The sequence below is a fragment of the Anopheles moucheti genome, chromosome 2 (genome assembly GCF_943734755.1).
Source record: "Anopheles moucheti chromosome 2, idAnoMoucSN_F20_07, whole genome shotgun sequence".
In the NCBI taxonomy this organism is placed as follows: Eukaryota; Metazoa; Arthropoda; class Insecta; order Diptera; family Culicidae; genus Anopheles; species Anopheles moucheti.
This window is the reverse complement of record NC_069140.1, coordinates 44009024-44026894: the sequence shown is the minus strand read 5'-3', so window position 1 is coordinate 44026894 and position 17871 is coordinate 44009024. Positions and strand designations below refer to the sequence as shown.

The 17871-nt window shown below is 47.5% G+C and overlaps 2 protein-coding genes across 3 annotated transcripts; one reads left to right on the top strand and one right to left on the bottom strand.

Annotated features, from left to right (window-relative positions):
- The first annotated feature begins 1405 nt into the window (after positions 1-1405).
- On the top strand, positions 1406-2317 carry LOC128305628 (ankyrin-2). Its single transcript, XM_053043177.1, has one exon. It carries the CDS (start codon positions 1406-1408, stop codon positions 2315-2317), a length of 912 nt encoding a protein of 303 aa, XP_052899137.1.
- A 183-nt stretch (positions 2318-2500) lies between these two features.
- LOC128305608 (protein Skeletor, isoforms B/C) lies at positions 2501-17200 on the bottom strand. 2 transcript variants are annotated; one of them, XM_053043143.1, is made up of 8 exons: positions 17084-17200; positions 9483-9638; positions 8925-9272; positions 8539-8798; positions 6223-6322; positions 5445-6134; positions 5180-5373; positions 2501-5096 (listed from the first exon to the last, which is right to left on the bottom strand). In XM_053043143.1, exons 1-8 carry the CDS (start codon positions 17157-17159, stop codon positions 2808-2810), a joined length of 4113 nt encoding a protein of 1370 aa, XP_052899103.1. In that variant the 5' UTR covers positions 17160-17200; the 3' UTR covers positions 2501-2807. The 2 variants fall into 2 exon arrangements, with proteins under 2 accessions (XP_052899103.1, XP_052899112.1); XM_053043152.1 differs by lacking the exons at positions 2501-5096; positions 5180-5373; positions 5445-6134; positions 6223-6322 and adding an exon at positions 7765-7937.
- Between the last annotated feature and the right edge of the window lie 671 nt (positions 17201-17871).

The following is a 17871-nucleotide window of genomic DNA, read 5'->3' as shown; positions in this document are numbered from 1 at the left end:
TACGGGATGCCTTCCCAGATGACCTGGAAAGGCACAGACGAAACCCACAAAAAGCTGCCCATGCAGAACGGCTGTCCCGGTTGAACCCTTCACTGAAATCAATCCTTTACCGTACCGTACCCGGCCCAGGTCGTTGTCGGTTTGCCATGACCAGGAAACGGTACCGTCCAAACAAAAATATTAATATGAAGGGGAGAAAAATGGTAAATCCTTTCTCCAATTCTTCACGCTCCATCGGTCTTCCCAGATAGGGGGTCGCCCGGTGCTGGATACGATCGACGTCTAATGGCGAGCGACTTGAACCACTTGACAGTTTGCCCTCCGTTAACGGTGGCCGCGGACCCTTACACGGTTACGCCATGCGAACGAATATTGATTGAAGGCTGTGTGGTGTATATAATTTACACACCATTTGCTTGCTGTCGGAAGGAAGAATTGCTTCCACGAAGCAAGCGGGCGATAAATCATCGGACAAAGTGTGCCAAATGTCGCGGACTATCGTGGACGTGCAGTACGAATCGATATTATGCTTGTGTATGCCCTGTCCGCATGACATTACACGATATAAATTTGTATTCGTTTTGCACAGTAAATGATTAAATTGATTTGAATGCGATTTTCAATCAAAGAATAATTGATGAGAGATATTTCAACTCGCGGTTGGTGGACTGATAAGTCGATCCACCTGACCACTGAAATTCGTTAATGAAGGTGGTAGGTGGAATTTAAATTTAAAATTGTAATCTATACATCAAAAATTTAAGTTGCTCTTACTTGCTCTTATGAGATTTAAGGGAATTAGTCTGTGATTTTTTAAATTACATCCTGCGTATTCAGCAATCTCCACCAGCAAATTCGATTCAAGATATTGAAACTCATTCGAACCATCAGAGTACAAACTTTTAGAAGTATTATAGAAAACTTTTCCTTAAACTTTAGTATAAATAAACTATTATTAAAATACTTTATTAAGTGATAATGTCACGTGATTTGTTGAAGCAGTTGTATCTCCTTCTGTATTATTATTTATTTTAATTTTAAACCATAGCTCTAAGATAACCCAGTTCATAGAACTTAGGTATTATACTATAACAAAAATATATCTTGAATAAAACACTAAATTCTGAATTATTTTTCTTAAACAACCACTGAAGGTGAAGAACGATAAACCGATGCTTTTCTGGAATCGAAAGCTTTTCTGTGTTCCGGTACTACCCGATAGAGGGCGCCACATAAAATTTGAAGAAGTTCGTGGAGTTTACATCCGAAATGCGTTATAAGGCATCATTACCCCATTATCAACGGGGACGCGCATGCGTTTACTCCAAATTATCTCGAGAAGGTACCGGCAAAACGGAGTTCAAACCATTCATCGACCAAACAACGCACACCAAACAAACAAAACATGCCGATAAAAGTGCTTTCCTCGGACGATTGGTTTGAAGTTGTGCTCGTTAAACAAACCACATCCTCCATCACGTTCCAGTGGACGTTCCGGAACCCGCTCGATGTGCCGCACGATCTATACAAGGTGGAAAAGTGCTACAGTGTCAAGCGCGATCGCTGGGAAACGGTGTACTGGGGCGCAGCAACAACGCTAACGGTGCGATGTCTCGAACAGAACCTCTGCTACTCGTTCCGTGCGAGCATCCTGCACCAACCGTACGACGGTGCGGATTTCCAGTACGCCTATCAGTCGCCCATCTTCAAGGCAAGCACCCTTCCCAACATTCCCTCGACGATGGGCCTGTATCGGGCAGTTAAAAAGTGTCAACCGGGTCTGGTGAAGCGACTGCTGTTCGCTCGCCCCGAGCTGGTCAATGTGCCCGTGCATGGAGAGACGTTCCTCTACCTGGCCGTCCGTAGCAACAGCCTCGAGCTGGTAAACGCACTGCTCGATGCCGGTGCCAACATTGATCTGGGTGTACCGGAAACAAGCGTTACGCCACTACATCTCGCTGTGTACCGGCGCAACCTAACGCTGGTACGCCATCTCATCGAGCGCGGTGCCAATGTGCACGCGCAGAACTGTGTCGGCATGACCGTTGGCCACTATGCGATTGATGCCGACGATCTGACACTGCTGAAGTACGTGCTGACGCAGGGCATCAGTCAGGAGACGCGTGATCGCTGCCAGTGGACATTGATCTTTCGGGCACTTTACATGCGCTCGTCGGTCGATATCGTACGGCATCTGCTGGAACGGAAGTGTCGGTTAAAGGTGAAGGACCGGCTGCGACTGACACCGCTCTACTACGCTCAGGTGTCCGGGCAAGAAGAAATCTTGCGGCTACTGAGGAGAAGACTGAAGATTTAACGACGGCGAACGGCTTTGTGCAGTCTTGAGCCATTAACAGCCATAAACTTTTGTATTTCACAAGGATAATCTCGCAATAAACTGTATTTTCCAGCACTAAAGGAAAGCTTGTTGATTTAATTTTTTTCCAGACAATTTTCAACTTTATTTACAACCCACAACGATCAGATTCTGTGAGCAATAACCGAGCGTCTCGCACAATCCGGATACATACAGATCTTTCTGTTGCTATGATTATCGTAATCTATTTCCAACCTGTTGACGTACTCCCTCTTGTGCTTCTGCGCCATCTGAAGACGTTTCTCCTTCTCACAATCTTCTCCCTACTTCAACTGAGCTTGTTTTGTAACTCTAATGTACGTGCGTATGTTTTGGGTTTCTATTTAAATAAAATGCTAATTCTATCCTCTAGTGCTTGCAGAACACCGCATCGTTATCCCCTAATACTGCATCCCGTGCGTGACTTGCCGGGTAATGTAAACGACCCTCACTACAACAACACCGCTCGCCGAAGCACGATCGTAGACCATGCCGTGCATAAAACGCCAAGGATAACTTTGCTCCAGCTGCTTGCGACGCCGTTTCCACCACCAGCCATCGGTTGCCAACCATCGTCGTGGCTGTCTCCGTGATGATCCGGATGGTGGTGGGGCGACCGTTTGCTTCGTGCCCGACCGGCTTCCGATTCGGTTTCCTCGTAGGGGATCGGATCCTCTTGAGAGTTCGCAACGGGCTTCACTATCGAGAGCTTTGTCGAGATGGGTTTACCTACCGCCGCAGACTGATGCTCGCTGCTGGCACTGTCCTGTGCATTAATACCTCCCGGCAGCAGCGGATTCGCGTACTCCGACACCGGCGGCTGGACGGCGTTCGAACCACGCGTCCCATAGATGGCGGCAGTGTCCGGTGCGAGAAAGGCCGCTATCGGTGGATACTCACCACGGAACGGACCAAACTGAGGCGTTTCACGCAGCAACTGTTCCGATTTCGAACCCGGCCCAACCGGCGGAAGTGGTTCGCTTTGATGCGAGACCGCACCGGGACCGTTCACTAACGACATGTCCAGCACGGCTTTTCCATCGAACGAAACGACCGATCCGTCCGAACCGATCGGAGGCAGATAGAACGGATCGACACGATCGTTTGCCGCACCCAGTGAATCTTGTCCCTCTCCCACCACATCGGCCGTTTCGTCCGGTAAGATTTCAACATTACGCTTCGTGGCCGACTCACGGGCCGGACCGGCAGAGGGCTTCACATGCGCCATCGCCATACTGTCCAGCGGGGAAGGAATAAACATCGGTTCGAATGTCTGCTTCGACGGTTCATCCTGTCCATGGATTATCAGTGCATCGCTCTCGATCGCCTCATCGATATCGTCGTCCTGTCGTCGCAAAAACCCGTGCGCACGGTTATCCTCAAACTCAAGATCGTAATCATCCTTCCGGCGATAGATCGGCTTGAACCCGCTCTCCACAACGACCGAGCTCGGCTCGAACCCATGATTAGCGGCGTGCCCCTCGTACGACACCTTCGGTTCCGACACATCATACGGCGTCTTGAAGATTGGCTTTATGTTCGGCTTGTGGGATTCCTTCACCGGTTTCGTGTGGCGTACCGGGAGCGTAATCGGCACCGGTTCATTCTTCTTCAAACTCATCGTCAGATGCGGTGGCATTTCCGGCAGTGCAAACGGTGGACCGCCAGGTGAGCTACCAGGGCGCGGTTCACCACCGGAAATCTGCTTCGGCGGTTTCGCCACCATCATCTCCACCGACGGTCCTTTGCGAAACGGTTTTATCTCAGTGGGTTCGCCAAGCAGCAGAATCGGAGCGATCGCCTTAATCGGCATTTTGCCCTTCGTCACGAACGGTCGCATCAACGGAGCGACCGGTTTCTGGTAGTGGCTCACGATCATCGATGGCTGCGGGATTACGAACGGGCGCGTCGGTCTACTACCATGCATCGGGCGGCGCTCCATGCCGATCGGACGCCGGACAGGCAACTTCACCGGACGGAACATCGGTCCACTGTTCGGAGGGCGCAGATACACCGGTAAACCAGACGATGAAAGGATCGGTTTGGCCGATCCCGGATACCCGGGCGGCGGCGGATGACGATGGCCAGGTGGACCGGGTATGAAACTCGGATGGCCCGGATGGTGCTGGTGCGGTACGGTTTGATTAACGCTCTCCACCGTCTGGTTCGCACGCAACTTCTCCTCCAACTCTTCTGCCGCCCGTATGCCATCCTCAATGATGCGCGTCATCTCGGGGTTCTCCTCCAGGTTGATATCGAACGACTGTTCCTTCTTCGTGTCCGGCGTCATCTTGTGGTGCTTGATCAGATCCAGTTCGTGTTTCTGTAGGAAATTCTCATGCTGCTGTAGGAAGTTATCTGCCGGGAGCACCTTCGATTCGTGCCGTATCGATTCCTCCACCGAGATGCCTTCGTTCGGTTCCGCATACACCTCGTCGAGCTCGCTTGGTTGTGCGACATCGCATGCATCGTGCACATTAATGCGCCAGCCAAGGTAACGGTGCGTAAAACATTGATAGTACACGGTGTCGGGTGTGTCGGCGTCCGGTGTCCAGGTGATGATGCCCGGCTCACCAACATCACACTTGAGCGATAGACTGCGCTGGTACGCACCGAACGAAGGATACTCGTCCGACGGTGGACCGTCCGGATTCGGCGTCCAGTTACAGAGTCGTCCAATACCCGTTGGAACGAGCTTTCCGCTGCGGCTGCGATGTACTCCGGCAAAAATGCGAATATTCTGAAATTGGCATTGGCGTGTTGTATTAGAACCTTGATCCTCTACTAAACCCAACACTAACAAACTACAAAATGGCCACCAACCTTACGGTCCTCCTCCGACTGATGTTCATATCCACCAACGGAATCGTCTGTAATGTAGAACGGGTGATACTTGGCGGGTACGTTCGGATCCAGTCCACCCTCCACCACAAACGTGTACGTCTTGCCGCGCACGACATTTATCTCGGGAATTAGCAATCCATTGATGTACCACGAAATGCCCCATCCGACGTGTCCTGCAAGAATGAACCAGCGTGTCATACACATCGCCACCATCCAACCAACCTCTGCCAACTCGCGTCCATACCTGTAATAGCCGGATAACCCTGTTTGCCACCCGTTGGTCCCATCTGTGCGTAGAATACACCATCCTCCGGCTCGTAACACTGGATCGGGGGAATGTCCCATGCGCCCGGTTTTGCCGGTGGTCTTGCAGTCGCCGGTAGCTGAGGTCGCTGCTGTTGCACACTATTGCCCGCATCCTCCCGACGGTTGCCACCCCCATAACTGGACGATGCCGACGACAGCTTCTGGGGCTGTTCCGGTTGTTTCTGGTCCGATTCCGGTGTCGGACAGTTCCAGAACGGTTGGCGCCCAAAATCGACCAGCTTGTTACCCTTCAAATAGTGCGAATGGTACGACACCTCGTACCGCTGATTCAGTGGTCCTACCGCCCAGATGATGGCCTGCGATGCATTGGTGTACACGGGCAGATCGAGATGATCGGAGGCACGCAGCGGACGCTGGTACGTTACGATCGAGTACCCATTCACCATAGCCGCGTTGAGCAAACGGATCGAATTGCTGTTCTCGGTAATGCGCGTATCGGGACAGCTTCCGCGACCACCGGAACACTGCGATTTCGCATCGAGATAGTAATCCTGCGCATAGCCCTTGCCCGTTGCCTTGTCTACCCAGACGACCGCCACATCGGCACCCACCATCTGGCTCTGCTGCGGGTTAGGCGAAACGCCAAACGACATGTACTCGCCATCATCTGTATTCAGCGGAAGAGAATTCGAGATGTTGCATTATTAATAAAAGTATTCTTATAGAGATACAAGCCTTGATTGGGCATTACTCACCTAATTTCGCCACCAGCTGTACGACCACACTTTCCCCGGCTACGGCCCATCGTACCTCAAAAGCCAACTCGTCCAGAAGGACTTCACAGTTCAGTTTGGACTGAGGATAGAAAACAATAACATCGATTATGAACAGCCAAATTATTGCTTTAGTTGAGCGATTGTATATCAAGCTTTGGAGATCAATATACACTACAACTTATGCTAATGCTCTAAGTTTTTTTCCTTGTAAATCGCAAGATCTACGCACACCGTCTATTCCACCCATTAGTAGGCAACTATTTACATACTAACGCAACGTATAATCTACCGGGCAACACTAACGCTACTATTTACAATCGCTTTCATTGTTCACTCACTCAAACCCAGCCCAGCAAGCAAAGCAAATTGGGTTAGATCGTTTCCGATGCGATGTGTCGTGTTACTTACGCACGCCTCGCCAACGAAGGCACCGTTCCCCGGGGGCAGTTGAGCTTCGCCGGCCGATTGTGGTCGATTTTCGTATCATTAGATCGCACAATCAAAGCAAGCGTAAAGTTATCGACGCGCGTACCACACACACGGTGACTGCCACGGAACAATTATTATTTACAAACAATGGAAAAGCTCGCGTCGCTTCCGTTTTTTACACCATTTTTGTTGTTGTTTTTTTTTCTCCATCCCAATGCACCATCAACGGCGCCGATCGGTGAACGATGATGATGGTCGGCGGCCCCAGCGTAAGCGTAACGGGCTTATCGGCGAATGCAGCTCACGCGCGATGATCGGTGCAGCAAACGTCAGCTGCAGTCGTAACTGCACTCCCGCGGCACTTAGCGGTAATAGGATTAGTTAATTACACACGCGCACGGCAAGTTCCACCAGGCTCCCTTACTACCACACGGGCCACGTATATTGTGGCTCGGCACGGATAAAAGCCAAGTGACAAATTACGGTGTAACGAGGAACACCGTTTGGTGTGTAGTATTTGCTGGAAAGCTTTTTTCTTCTTCCACCGTGTCATTGAACTCGCGCACAAGTATCTTTCGAGGAATGGTTGTTGTTGTTCCTTTTTTTTCCTACTTTACCAAGTACCGAAACACATTCTTCACATTCATTAGAGCACAACATTTCCTCTCCTGGTAGGAAAGACACATTTTCTTTTAATTTTCCATCTTGATTGTTCCGCCAAACGTTACAATGATGAGTGTGTCGCCTCGATCGAGTGTACACCGCATCACACGCGAAGGAATTGTCACTTGGAAAGCGTTGGAACAACCCCCTTCCTCAGGTGGCCAATGCACGCGCCTACCATTTGTTTAAAAAATCCTCTTTTAGTTGCTTATGTTAGTCATTTAATTAAAAACAAAAATCAACTTTTACATTATACAGTTGTACAACTTTTATTTACATCCTAGAAGAATAACGTAAAGGAAGTTTCGAATATTCTGCCATTCCAATATTTATACACAAAACTTTGATAATGTATTTTGTTATTTTGTTTTATAATTATTGAAAAAAAATTCCACTTGTCATTATAGGTTGCGAAAATGAATACTGCATCAGCTGCAGCATTCGTTAAAATGAGTTACTCCGTAACTCTAGCAAATACTATCCACGCATCATGGTCTTAAGCCACACACGGCTAAGGTATTAAATAACGGTGTACTTAAACATAGACATCGCCGCAGTTCCAAACAGACCAATTAGTGGCCGCTTTACGCGAAGCGCGATCGCTGCAAACGAGAGTAAAGTTTGGAAGAATAAAACCAGCGCATTGGATGGCAAATGAAGGGCTGTTCACTGCTGCCCAATGAATCGGGCCGCTAGAGGCAAGAGAAGCCACCATGCTTGTGGTGCATAAATGGGTGATAGAGATGATATTAGCGAGTATATAGGAGTCCACCTATCATGATGGTGTTTTTGACCGAATGTGCTCATCTATCACGCAGTGAGGCTTGTAAACGTGGAATGAGCAAGAAGTTGTACTATGATTTTTTTGTTTTTCTAAATGTCAGATGTTATCATCCGTTGGAAGGTGTTACAGGTTACGGATAAGGGTAAACAGATGGTTTGTGAGTGGCACATGTGTGGTAATGTGAGTATATCAGCATGAGGTAAGTGTACACCTGAACCTGCCACCCCTCCCCCCGTGCCGTGTCGTGCCGCCCCGTGCTTAATGTTGGAAATGGTACATGGAGGTTTGGAACATTGCATACGAACATCGCCCACACTCCACTAGAACAGCAGTGAGCCAACGTAGTCCAGCAGCCCACCGGCACTGGCACTTCCAGCCGCTGGACGGCCCGGTTTGCGGCGCTGATTGCCATTAGTTACCTGCGGGCTGATGCCAAGCATCTTCAGCGACGGTGGCACATTGATCTGGTCCGGGATGCGCACGTGCCCGAAATCGACAGTGAACGCCTCACACCACACACCGAAATGGCCGATATCGAACACGGTCAGATCACCGGGAAGCGTCAGCACGATCGTTTTCTTGTCGTAACGGCGCAATGGCGTTTCCTTGCCATTCTCGTCCGGGATGCGAATGCCCTGCGAGGTAGGTGCCGGTCCACGTCCTACCCAAAACTTGGCATCTGTGAGGCGTGGCGTACGAGAAGAAAGGTAAGGTGTTGTATTTTAGCGTTTAAATGTTGCACCGTGTCAGGTCACGCACACAAGCTGCCAAATGTGTGTGCCCTCCTCTCATTGTCACTACTTACCCGGTGCCTCGCCGTCGTAGCTAAAGTTGGGTACGAGCAGCGTCTGTGCATCGACGATCACGATGTTGTCCGAGGTAACATCATGCACACCGCTCAGGCCGGCAATCTTGGTCGGGCGCGGAAAGTCGAGATCGTTCCGTATCTGCACATCGCCAAAGTTGACCGAAAAGTCATCGCACCACACGGCGAACCAGCGAATGTCGCGCAGCGTCTTGCCCTCTGGCAGTGATAGCGTAATGTCCTCGTTACGGTACCGCCGCAGCACACCGGCCCGGCCCCGTTCGTCCCGCAAACGATGGGCACCCTTATTGCTGGGGGCTCGCGTATTGCCAACGTAGAAGTAGGCAGCTAGTGGGGACATTAACAACGCAAGGGTGATTTTAGATGGATGATACAAACAAACTTTGCAGAGAGCAACCACAAAAAAAATAACAACATCACAACAAACCCGTACGGTTAGGTAACGCTAATGTCACCCGGAGAGAAATGCCCCGGCGGTAATGAAGATGACGCTGTACAGACTTTTTTGCTGGGTGGTAAAAGACGAGCGCAACTTACCTGGACCTTCGCCGTCGTAGTTGAAATTCTTCAGAAAAAGCGTTCTGGCGTCGACGGCATACACCGATCCGGAGACACCGTGGTGCAGCTCGGTAAGATCAGCGATCTTTGTGCCATAGTATCCCTGCAGTGCGCTTGTCTGTTTTGTCAGGAAACCTGCAGTAGAATAAAAATAAAAAAAATATAAATAAATAAATAAAAATAAATTAATTTCAATTTCTGAAATCTTCCCATGAATCGGAACAGACCCAAAGCATAATCACAGCAAAAACCGCGCGGTACCAATTAGGCAAAGCTATTTCGCAACGGGAATAAAGGATCGTATTCCATGGTTCTTCTTGCGCGGGGCAATGTTTTTGCGCATGGCCACTCCTGGTGTGATTTCCACCGAAACCGGTTCCCGACAGAGGGAGAAAACAGATACATTAAAAAAAAAAACAACCAGAGAAAGAAGCCCATTTGTTCGTCTTAAATTAATTGGATTTTCCCTTTCATTTTCACCCGCTTCATCACCGTTGCCGCCGGGGGGGTTTGACAACGAAACGCGCTTTTAGTGCCATTAATCTACCCGCGTTGGCCCGCGTTGCTCACTTCCAAGAAGCTTTGAACGGTTTTGCTCATGGCCAAATTCTTTCCCGTTTGCGCCCGGAAGGAAAGCAAAACCACTTTCTCGACAGTCTCCCGCGGGGCTAAATGATCTTTCCCCAAACACCGAAAAACTTCAACACGCTCGAGGGTTGTTCGGAATGTTTGTTCGAGCGTGTGCTTTTGTCGTTTAGTGTGTGTCTTCCAAACCCGGGCCAAAGTATTTTGATTGAAGGGCGAGGACAGACCGATCGTAAAGCGGGGCACGATCGTAAATCGTTGCCGCGTGAAAACATTTCAAGCGTTTGTCTCGGAAAAGAAAAGCGATGAAGGGGTAAGACATTACACTGCAACTCGCAAAGGATAAGAGGACACTTACGTTACACACGCGCTTACACTCCTTTCTTTCACTTGCCCTCGCTCTCTCTCTCTCTCTCTTTTTAAGACAGCAATAGTCGACACCTATGTCATTGTTGGGCGTCGTTTGATTGATTGGCTCTAATGGTAGGGCCCGGCATCTGGGAATGTCTTCGGATCCGTTCCCGAAACATACGCGCGCGCGCGCGCCCGTGGTATAATTAACCTACCCGTGGCGGAACCAAGGCGACGATCGTGTGAAAAGCCCCGCACCGGACGTTGTATCGATGGCTGTGGCGAAAGGAAAACAAAAGTGAATTTTCCCTCCGGTCCGAATTCGAAATTCTTTACTCCCTTTTAGCCCAAAGTGGATCGGCAACTGTCGCGAACGAAATGGATTTGCCATGGTGAAAGTTCGACAACACACAGTACGATCCGTCCATTGACCTTAACGATGGTAAAGATGACGGGTTCGATTGCATTCTGGCACGACGCCTCCAGATTGTGCCATTTACCATAAATAAGCATAAAACACCCCACAGTTGAAAACAAATGTACTTTCAAGGCCGGCATGATGTCAATCACTGTGCATCCAAATGGGATGGCGTGGTATTCACGATTTATTCGCGGCACTACTTTATTCTTTCTCTTCTCTACCTTTTTGGCGAACGAAATTCAAGCACCACCAAAAACCAACCACCCCATTGACGCAGAAGCTTACCTCATCGCTCTTAAGGCGCGCACACGGTCGCCAAACGGTGTAGACTGCGGGAAAAATATGAATATATAAAGAAAAAAAAGTAACACAAACCACTGTGCCATTTTCGTATTGCGACATGATCGTAAAGTTGCGCAATCGATGAACCCTACTGGCCCGTAACGATCCTGGGGTCGGACCGTTCTTTTACGGCATGATGCAGGGTTCGCGTGTACCACCGGATGCAACCTGCGCTATTGGCACACGGTGGCATGGACCAGTTGTAAATTAACATATCGTTAGCTAGTGCTAGCGAAAGACCTAAAGGGATCGACCAGAGAACGATCTGTGATGTGACGTAAGGTCCATTTCCCTGCCGAGTACATTAATAAGCATTCGGTGGGGCGAGCATCTCTAAAGCGGTACAAGATTGATTTGATTAACACACAAACTGTCAACAATTATAATAATTGTTCAAAATCATGTACATAGTGAGTTAAGAATGAATGAGTGAGTAAAATCATCATAGCGAGTGAGTTAATTTGACGAAGAGTTTTTATGACCTCATTTGTGCTTTAACTCACTCACAACAATTTAAACATTCTTTAAGCACGAAACTGGAATGAATTACTTGCAGAGGAATGAATTAGATCAAGATTTAATTCTGCATCTCACTCAGAATGTTTCACATCTTTTTTGAGTTATACAACAAATGAGTGAGATAAATCTGACAGGCGAGTGATTCAACTTACATCTTCTCGAACATTTTTTAATTGTTTATTTACATCACTGCTGAGTCAATAATCCCTTGAAAGAGTTAAATTAAATTAATGGTAATTAATAAAACACGCAGAATGATCAATGAATGAAATGAAATCAATCTTCACGAAGCATTTTTCATGTCTCTGGAGTGATATTACTCACTCACAGTGATTTCAATCACTTGCGAGTTATATAACTCATGTATGAGTTCAAAAGGAATAGGAGTTAGACTTGGAGTTAGCTCCGCAAGTCATTCGGAATTATTCCTGCGTTATGTGAGAATGAGCAAGATAGATTATGATCATGATTTGAACATATCTTAATGCGATTGAGATTGAGATACTAATCGCTGTGAAGAGATAATTCCTAAAAGTCTCAACACTCCAACGATCTTCACTGATCATTTGCTCTCGATCATATTAAATTATAACAAACTCTAACAAGGGCAGGTAGGGTTAGGGTAGCCTATAGAAGTAGACGATTAAATTCCCTAAAATGGATTGCTTGGGATCACTGCAAGTAATGCACCATCGGCAGAGAGTAATAACCCTTACGCAAGCACTTTATCATTTCACTTGGCCCTTTCTAACCGATGGGGGAAGGATGAAAACCCGTATCCTGCCCCGAGCAAATGATCATATGCAAGTGCGCTGACTGACGGAGAATTATAAAAAAAAGAATTATCGTACCACAGTTCAATAAACAGCACAATTTTACGATCACTCCGCAAAACGTTGCTGGGTTGCTTGGAAAAATCTACCAACCGCATTATGTGACACCGCAGCCACCATACCGAAAAGATGCGTCTGTCTTGGCTGTGCAACATGTTTTTTTTCCAACTGGTTGATAAAAGCGAAAGGGAAGCTTTTGCCTTCCGACCGATGCCGCCTGAAATCGGTCAATCGGTTTTGTCGATAAGTTGGACGAGCGGTTCAGTGTGTGCTGTTCGTTTGTGTGGCATGACTAAATGACAAGTGAATAGACAGGGGAAAAAATTAAGCACAACTGGTAAAGAAAAAAAGACAAATCCACCACCTTTATACACTCAATCACTGTGGCCAGCAAAAGCGAAAGGGAACGAACAACAGCAACGGAAGATACGTCTCAAAGCATCGATTTATGATGGAGTGCGTTGAACGAAGTCTTCCTGTAGTGTTTATGGTTGCTTTTTGCCGATTTTTAGCACGCTTTACACAATCGATCCGAATGAGGTTTGCCGTGAGCTATACATCGTACGATTTTGAATTTAATTTAGTAAATGCAACAAGAAATCAGCATTTAATTTAGGCGTAGGCTAATAAACAAGTGATTGTAAGTTAATTTAATCATCATTTAGACGACTCGTGTGAATTTGTATCATAAAATGTACATTTTTCATAACTTAATTGCAGATCGTCCAAACGGACCGGCTCAATGTCAAACGCAAATGTTACTCAATCCCAGCCCAGAGTGTTCAGTACAAAGCTTTCAAATCTTTGCATAAAAAAAAGCTCTCGCTACTCAATGGTCCGAAAAGGCCGCTGGCCTTTTCCGTTTTCCCACCGATCGGTGAATCGCTGGAATTAAAACGATAATTCTACGGAGCAACGGCATAGTACAGCATCCAAAACGACTCCCGTCTACAAACACACACAAAAAACACGATGATCGAATCGAGAAGATCATCTTCACACGTCTTGCGCACGCGACCATTCGCTCGCTGACCGCATTGAGATGGGATAAGACATTGATCGCACACGGTGGTATAATACCGTGCGAGCGGGCGAAACACCGCGAGAGAAAAGAAGCAGAAGGAAAAAAAAAGCGCACCCCAACAAAACAAAACCAGCATAAGGGGCAACATTTGCATAATCGTTTTAACCTTTGATAAATAGCGGTTCCTCACAACCGTACCGCCACCAGTCGGGGTTCACCCCGGGTTGCAGCTGCAAACGAACTGGAAGCTGTGCGTATCAGGGGAGGGAGCCCGAAGATGCACAATTCCATCCCCATCCCCATCCCCGAAAGGTTTTGCACACAGCTGGACATCGACGGTCACTGCTGCGGCAACTACCGATTGCGGCGAGGTTGCTGGACGGGTTTTTGGCGAGGTGTTTCACAGCAGGTTATTCTTACCATTTAGCTTTGGCTGATCCACTTCGCTGGTTGTGCTGTTTTTACTGTTACCGGGAATCATCACAGTTCTTAAAAAGGTTTTGTGCATTAAACCACCGGTTAATTTATCATAGGTAAGCTTATGAAGTGTTTACAAAGCCGTGTTCGAAGCTGCACATTCATTAGTTTTGCTCTCAATAGCTATTGACCGGCAATATGTTTACTACGTACCGTTTACTATAAAATGACAGCTGCAAGTAAAATTTGGCAAATCAACTCCAAAACCGATGACGACCAATGTGAAGTTCAGGTGAAACGAAATTTATTTTAATTTTGCTTTGTACAAACTTTAACATACATTATATAAAAACCAAAGAAGCTAAGCCCTTAAAGTTATGGTACACTATCATATATCAACAAAACCAGATGTAGCTTTTGTAGAATTTGTCTACTTATTCCAACATGATCAAGCTTCGATGAGCAATGATACTCGATTTTCCAATCTGTTGTGATAAAACGGCCATTGGGAAAAGCACTAACAAAAACAGTTATTAGCAAAAAATATTGAAATTCTCCGCATTTAGACGAGAATGTAAAGATATCTTGTGAAATGGTAAACTAGAAATTATATCATGTACCTTTTCAAAACATACACTACGAAAACATCTATACGTTTTATCCGTGTTGTCCATTTATTCGGGTGCAATTGAGTCTCACGAAATAAACACGAAATAAACGGCGTTGTACTGAACTAGATTTAAATTAATATACAGTAGAATTTTACCTTCTTTCATGAGCAGCTTCGTATTGAGATTTTCTTTTTTTCGTTTTAGGTTAGATTTAGCAATAGAAGAATTAATTGTTTGTTTGGTATTCTACTTCTAATTAATTGATCTGTTTAAAAGCAACTTTCATTTAGCCAAATAAGTTTCCCTTCCCGCTAATGTAATTTTAATTATATATTTACTGTTTTCTCCACCGCATCCCACACTTTTCTGAAACTATTTAGTAATGGTTTTATAAAAACAAACCAAGCTAAACACAATTTTTCCATGCATTTCACCAAAATCACAACCATTGGGGCCTCCGGCAATAAATTTAGCACAATGTCTACTTATGGCCAGCCAATTTACAACAATCCCCTCTTGTGGTTCGTTCAACAACAACAAAAAAGAGAAAAGCTACCGTAAAGAGTTCCGCACCATACGAGAAGTGATATGTGCTCAACCGAACAATGTTGAACCATCACCGAAAAAAAAGCCACTGCATCGCGAGCCTCAAAATTGTCGCCCATTTCGCCCAACACCGGTAACGCTCCAGTTCCGCACCAACTAAACCACACACCAAACTCTGAGACGAGACCGAAGAGTTGCTGATATTAATTGCAACAACAAAAGTAACGAAAACACTCATACACACAAACACAAATCTCACTTAAAAACTAACAAGCTGGCACCGTATCGAGCGGGCCCGAAATATTTGGGTCAAAATTTCCCTTTTCCAAGCATGCGCGGCGCACTCGCTATGGCCGCGTGTATATGTGTGTGTGTGTGTTGTGCCCGAAAAGTATGTGGCGAGCATAATTATTCAAATCCATTTCACGGCCAAGTGACTCAACGGGAAGCGATCGCAACACTCCGCGCCAACCGGACGGATGTTGGATGATTTTTGAATTTCTGTAACTTTGCCTGATCGCCTTACCGCCGCTACACAGAAGCGGACACTTTTCCGCCTTGGGCCGCTTTTTCCTTTTGCTATTCCCGCAAATTGATAAGCAACCAACTATCGAAAGGAACGGCATATCGAGACCGAAGATGAACAACGCTGACCGAGATCGCCCCTATCTTTGCAGGTGTCCGGCGTGGAGTGGCGGGTTGCGGAAGTACGGGAAGAGTGAAATCGTGAAAGCAAACCGGGAAAAAGGAGGCAACCCCCCCTAAACCAGCCACCCCTCTCCCGTCTTCCCTTCCCCCCCGGGGTGGGATGGACCAGCTTGTGTATAGAGATGTAGTTGGCCGGTCGGCGACCGGGTTGCTAAGAAAACTGCAAGCTTCGTGCAACGGACAAAACGCCTGGAACCGAAAGTTGGCCACGGTCCGTTGTGGTGAAAACAAACAAATCGAACACCGCGCAACCGGGCGCCATAAAGTGGGCGCCTGCTATCGGATCCACCAGTCCAAGATATTTGGGTCTTGCCATTCGAAAATTGTGAATTTTTATCCACCCCGAACGGCAGCAAACAGGCACCATTAATTATGATGTCGGTACCTGGTACCGGGGTTTCGGGTCGTATCGGAATCGGCACCGCATGTAGCAAAACGGGCCGATCGGCACGGGTTTCCACGTACCGGACCAGCGTACCGTGCGGTGGAACTAGGGAACCGGCACACGATAATTTGCCACCCGGATAAAGCCGAGTCCGACACCGCACGGTTGGCCATCATCATCATCATCATCATCATCACCACCATGGAGGGAATAAAACTCCAACTCGACTGGCATAGAGTGACTCGCCGGGATGCGTGGATGGCTCGACGGACGTCATGTGGTGGAATGGCATTAAAAAGGGGGCATGACTCTTCATCACGTCAAGCACCGCGACTTAGATCGTGAAAGATCAATGTTGCAGTATGGGTCGTTTTTTTTTCTATTTCGCCTTGTACTCTGCCTTGTTCTTTTCTATTGCCGCTAGGCTATGCTGCCGTGAGGTTCCTTAGCGTACCGACGATGGTACGGCCGAGGAGGTGAAATTAAAGCCTCAGCTCAATTCGTAACATCATGGCACACATTTTTCACCCCGATAGGTTTGATCGACGCACTGCAAGGAAATGGAATCAAGTCGCCTGCCTGGCCGACAATTGACCCAAATCTTCGTCTTGCACACGTCAATAATGATCGTCATCAGGTGATCGTTTCCATGTACTCTTGGTTGAATTAAAGGCAGTGGGCTAAGATATATTCTGCTATGCTTTTACCCTTCTAAACGAACTCCCTTAAACGCACGCACGCACACACACATAGACACACGTTCACAGATGGCGATGGATGACCGCGGAAGTAAGTATTGGATGACGTCCAAGCCCTAACGTAGCCACAGTAAACTTACAGATCAAAAGTATTCCAGCGAAGAACACGATCACTCTCGATCGTGGCCGGTCGTTGCTGCTGCTTGTTGGCAACATTTTATCAACCCTTAACGGTTGCTCCGTCCTGGAATTGCGATTTGTCTTCAACACGCACTGCACTTGCTCTTAAAAACCCTTCACAGACGAACCCCTTCACGGATGCAGGTCCTGAATATCTGGCAAACAGTTCACTTTTAACAAACTCCTGAGCAAAGCTTCACTTTTAACCACTCGTGGCCGCAGTTCCAGCTGTCCGAACCAGCGACGGGAACCGGGATGTAGCTCAGCCAAGTCCCGTTCGTTTTAGTTTCCCTTCTATCGTTCTCCCTTTGCTTTGCGATGTTTTGTTTTGCTGCACTACTTCACTTTCTGCGTGAGCACAACCTGAGCAACGAACGAAAGAGTCCCGTTTCTTTTCCCTTGCACGATGTTCACACGTACACACACCCTGTAGGTGTACCCACACACGCACAATCGCGCGCGCACACACACACACACTGTTTCCACGGTGATCTTCTGGACCCAAGTTCCAGACTCCAGGGGGGGGATCGGACGGTTTTATTGGAACGCCAACTTCTCCAACTGGGTGCTCTCCGGGCAACGGCTCGAGCCCAAATGAAGCCCGCCGCGCTGGTGCACGGCCATAAGTATCTACCGTACCGAATGATCGCCGTTGCGTTTGCGTATGGTCCTCTCGCGGATTATCGCGTGTTGAGAGGCTGCACGGCTAGCGCGATCTCATCCGATTCCGTTTTTCTTTTCTCAATTG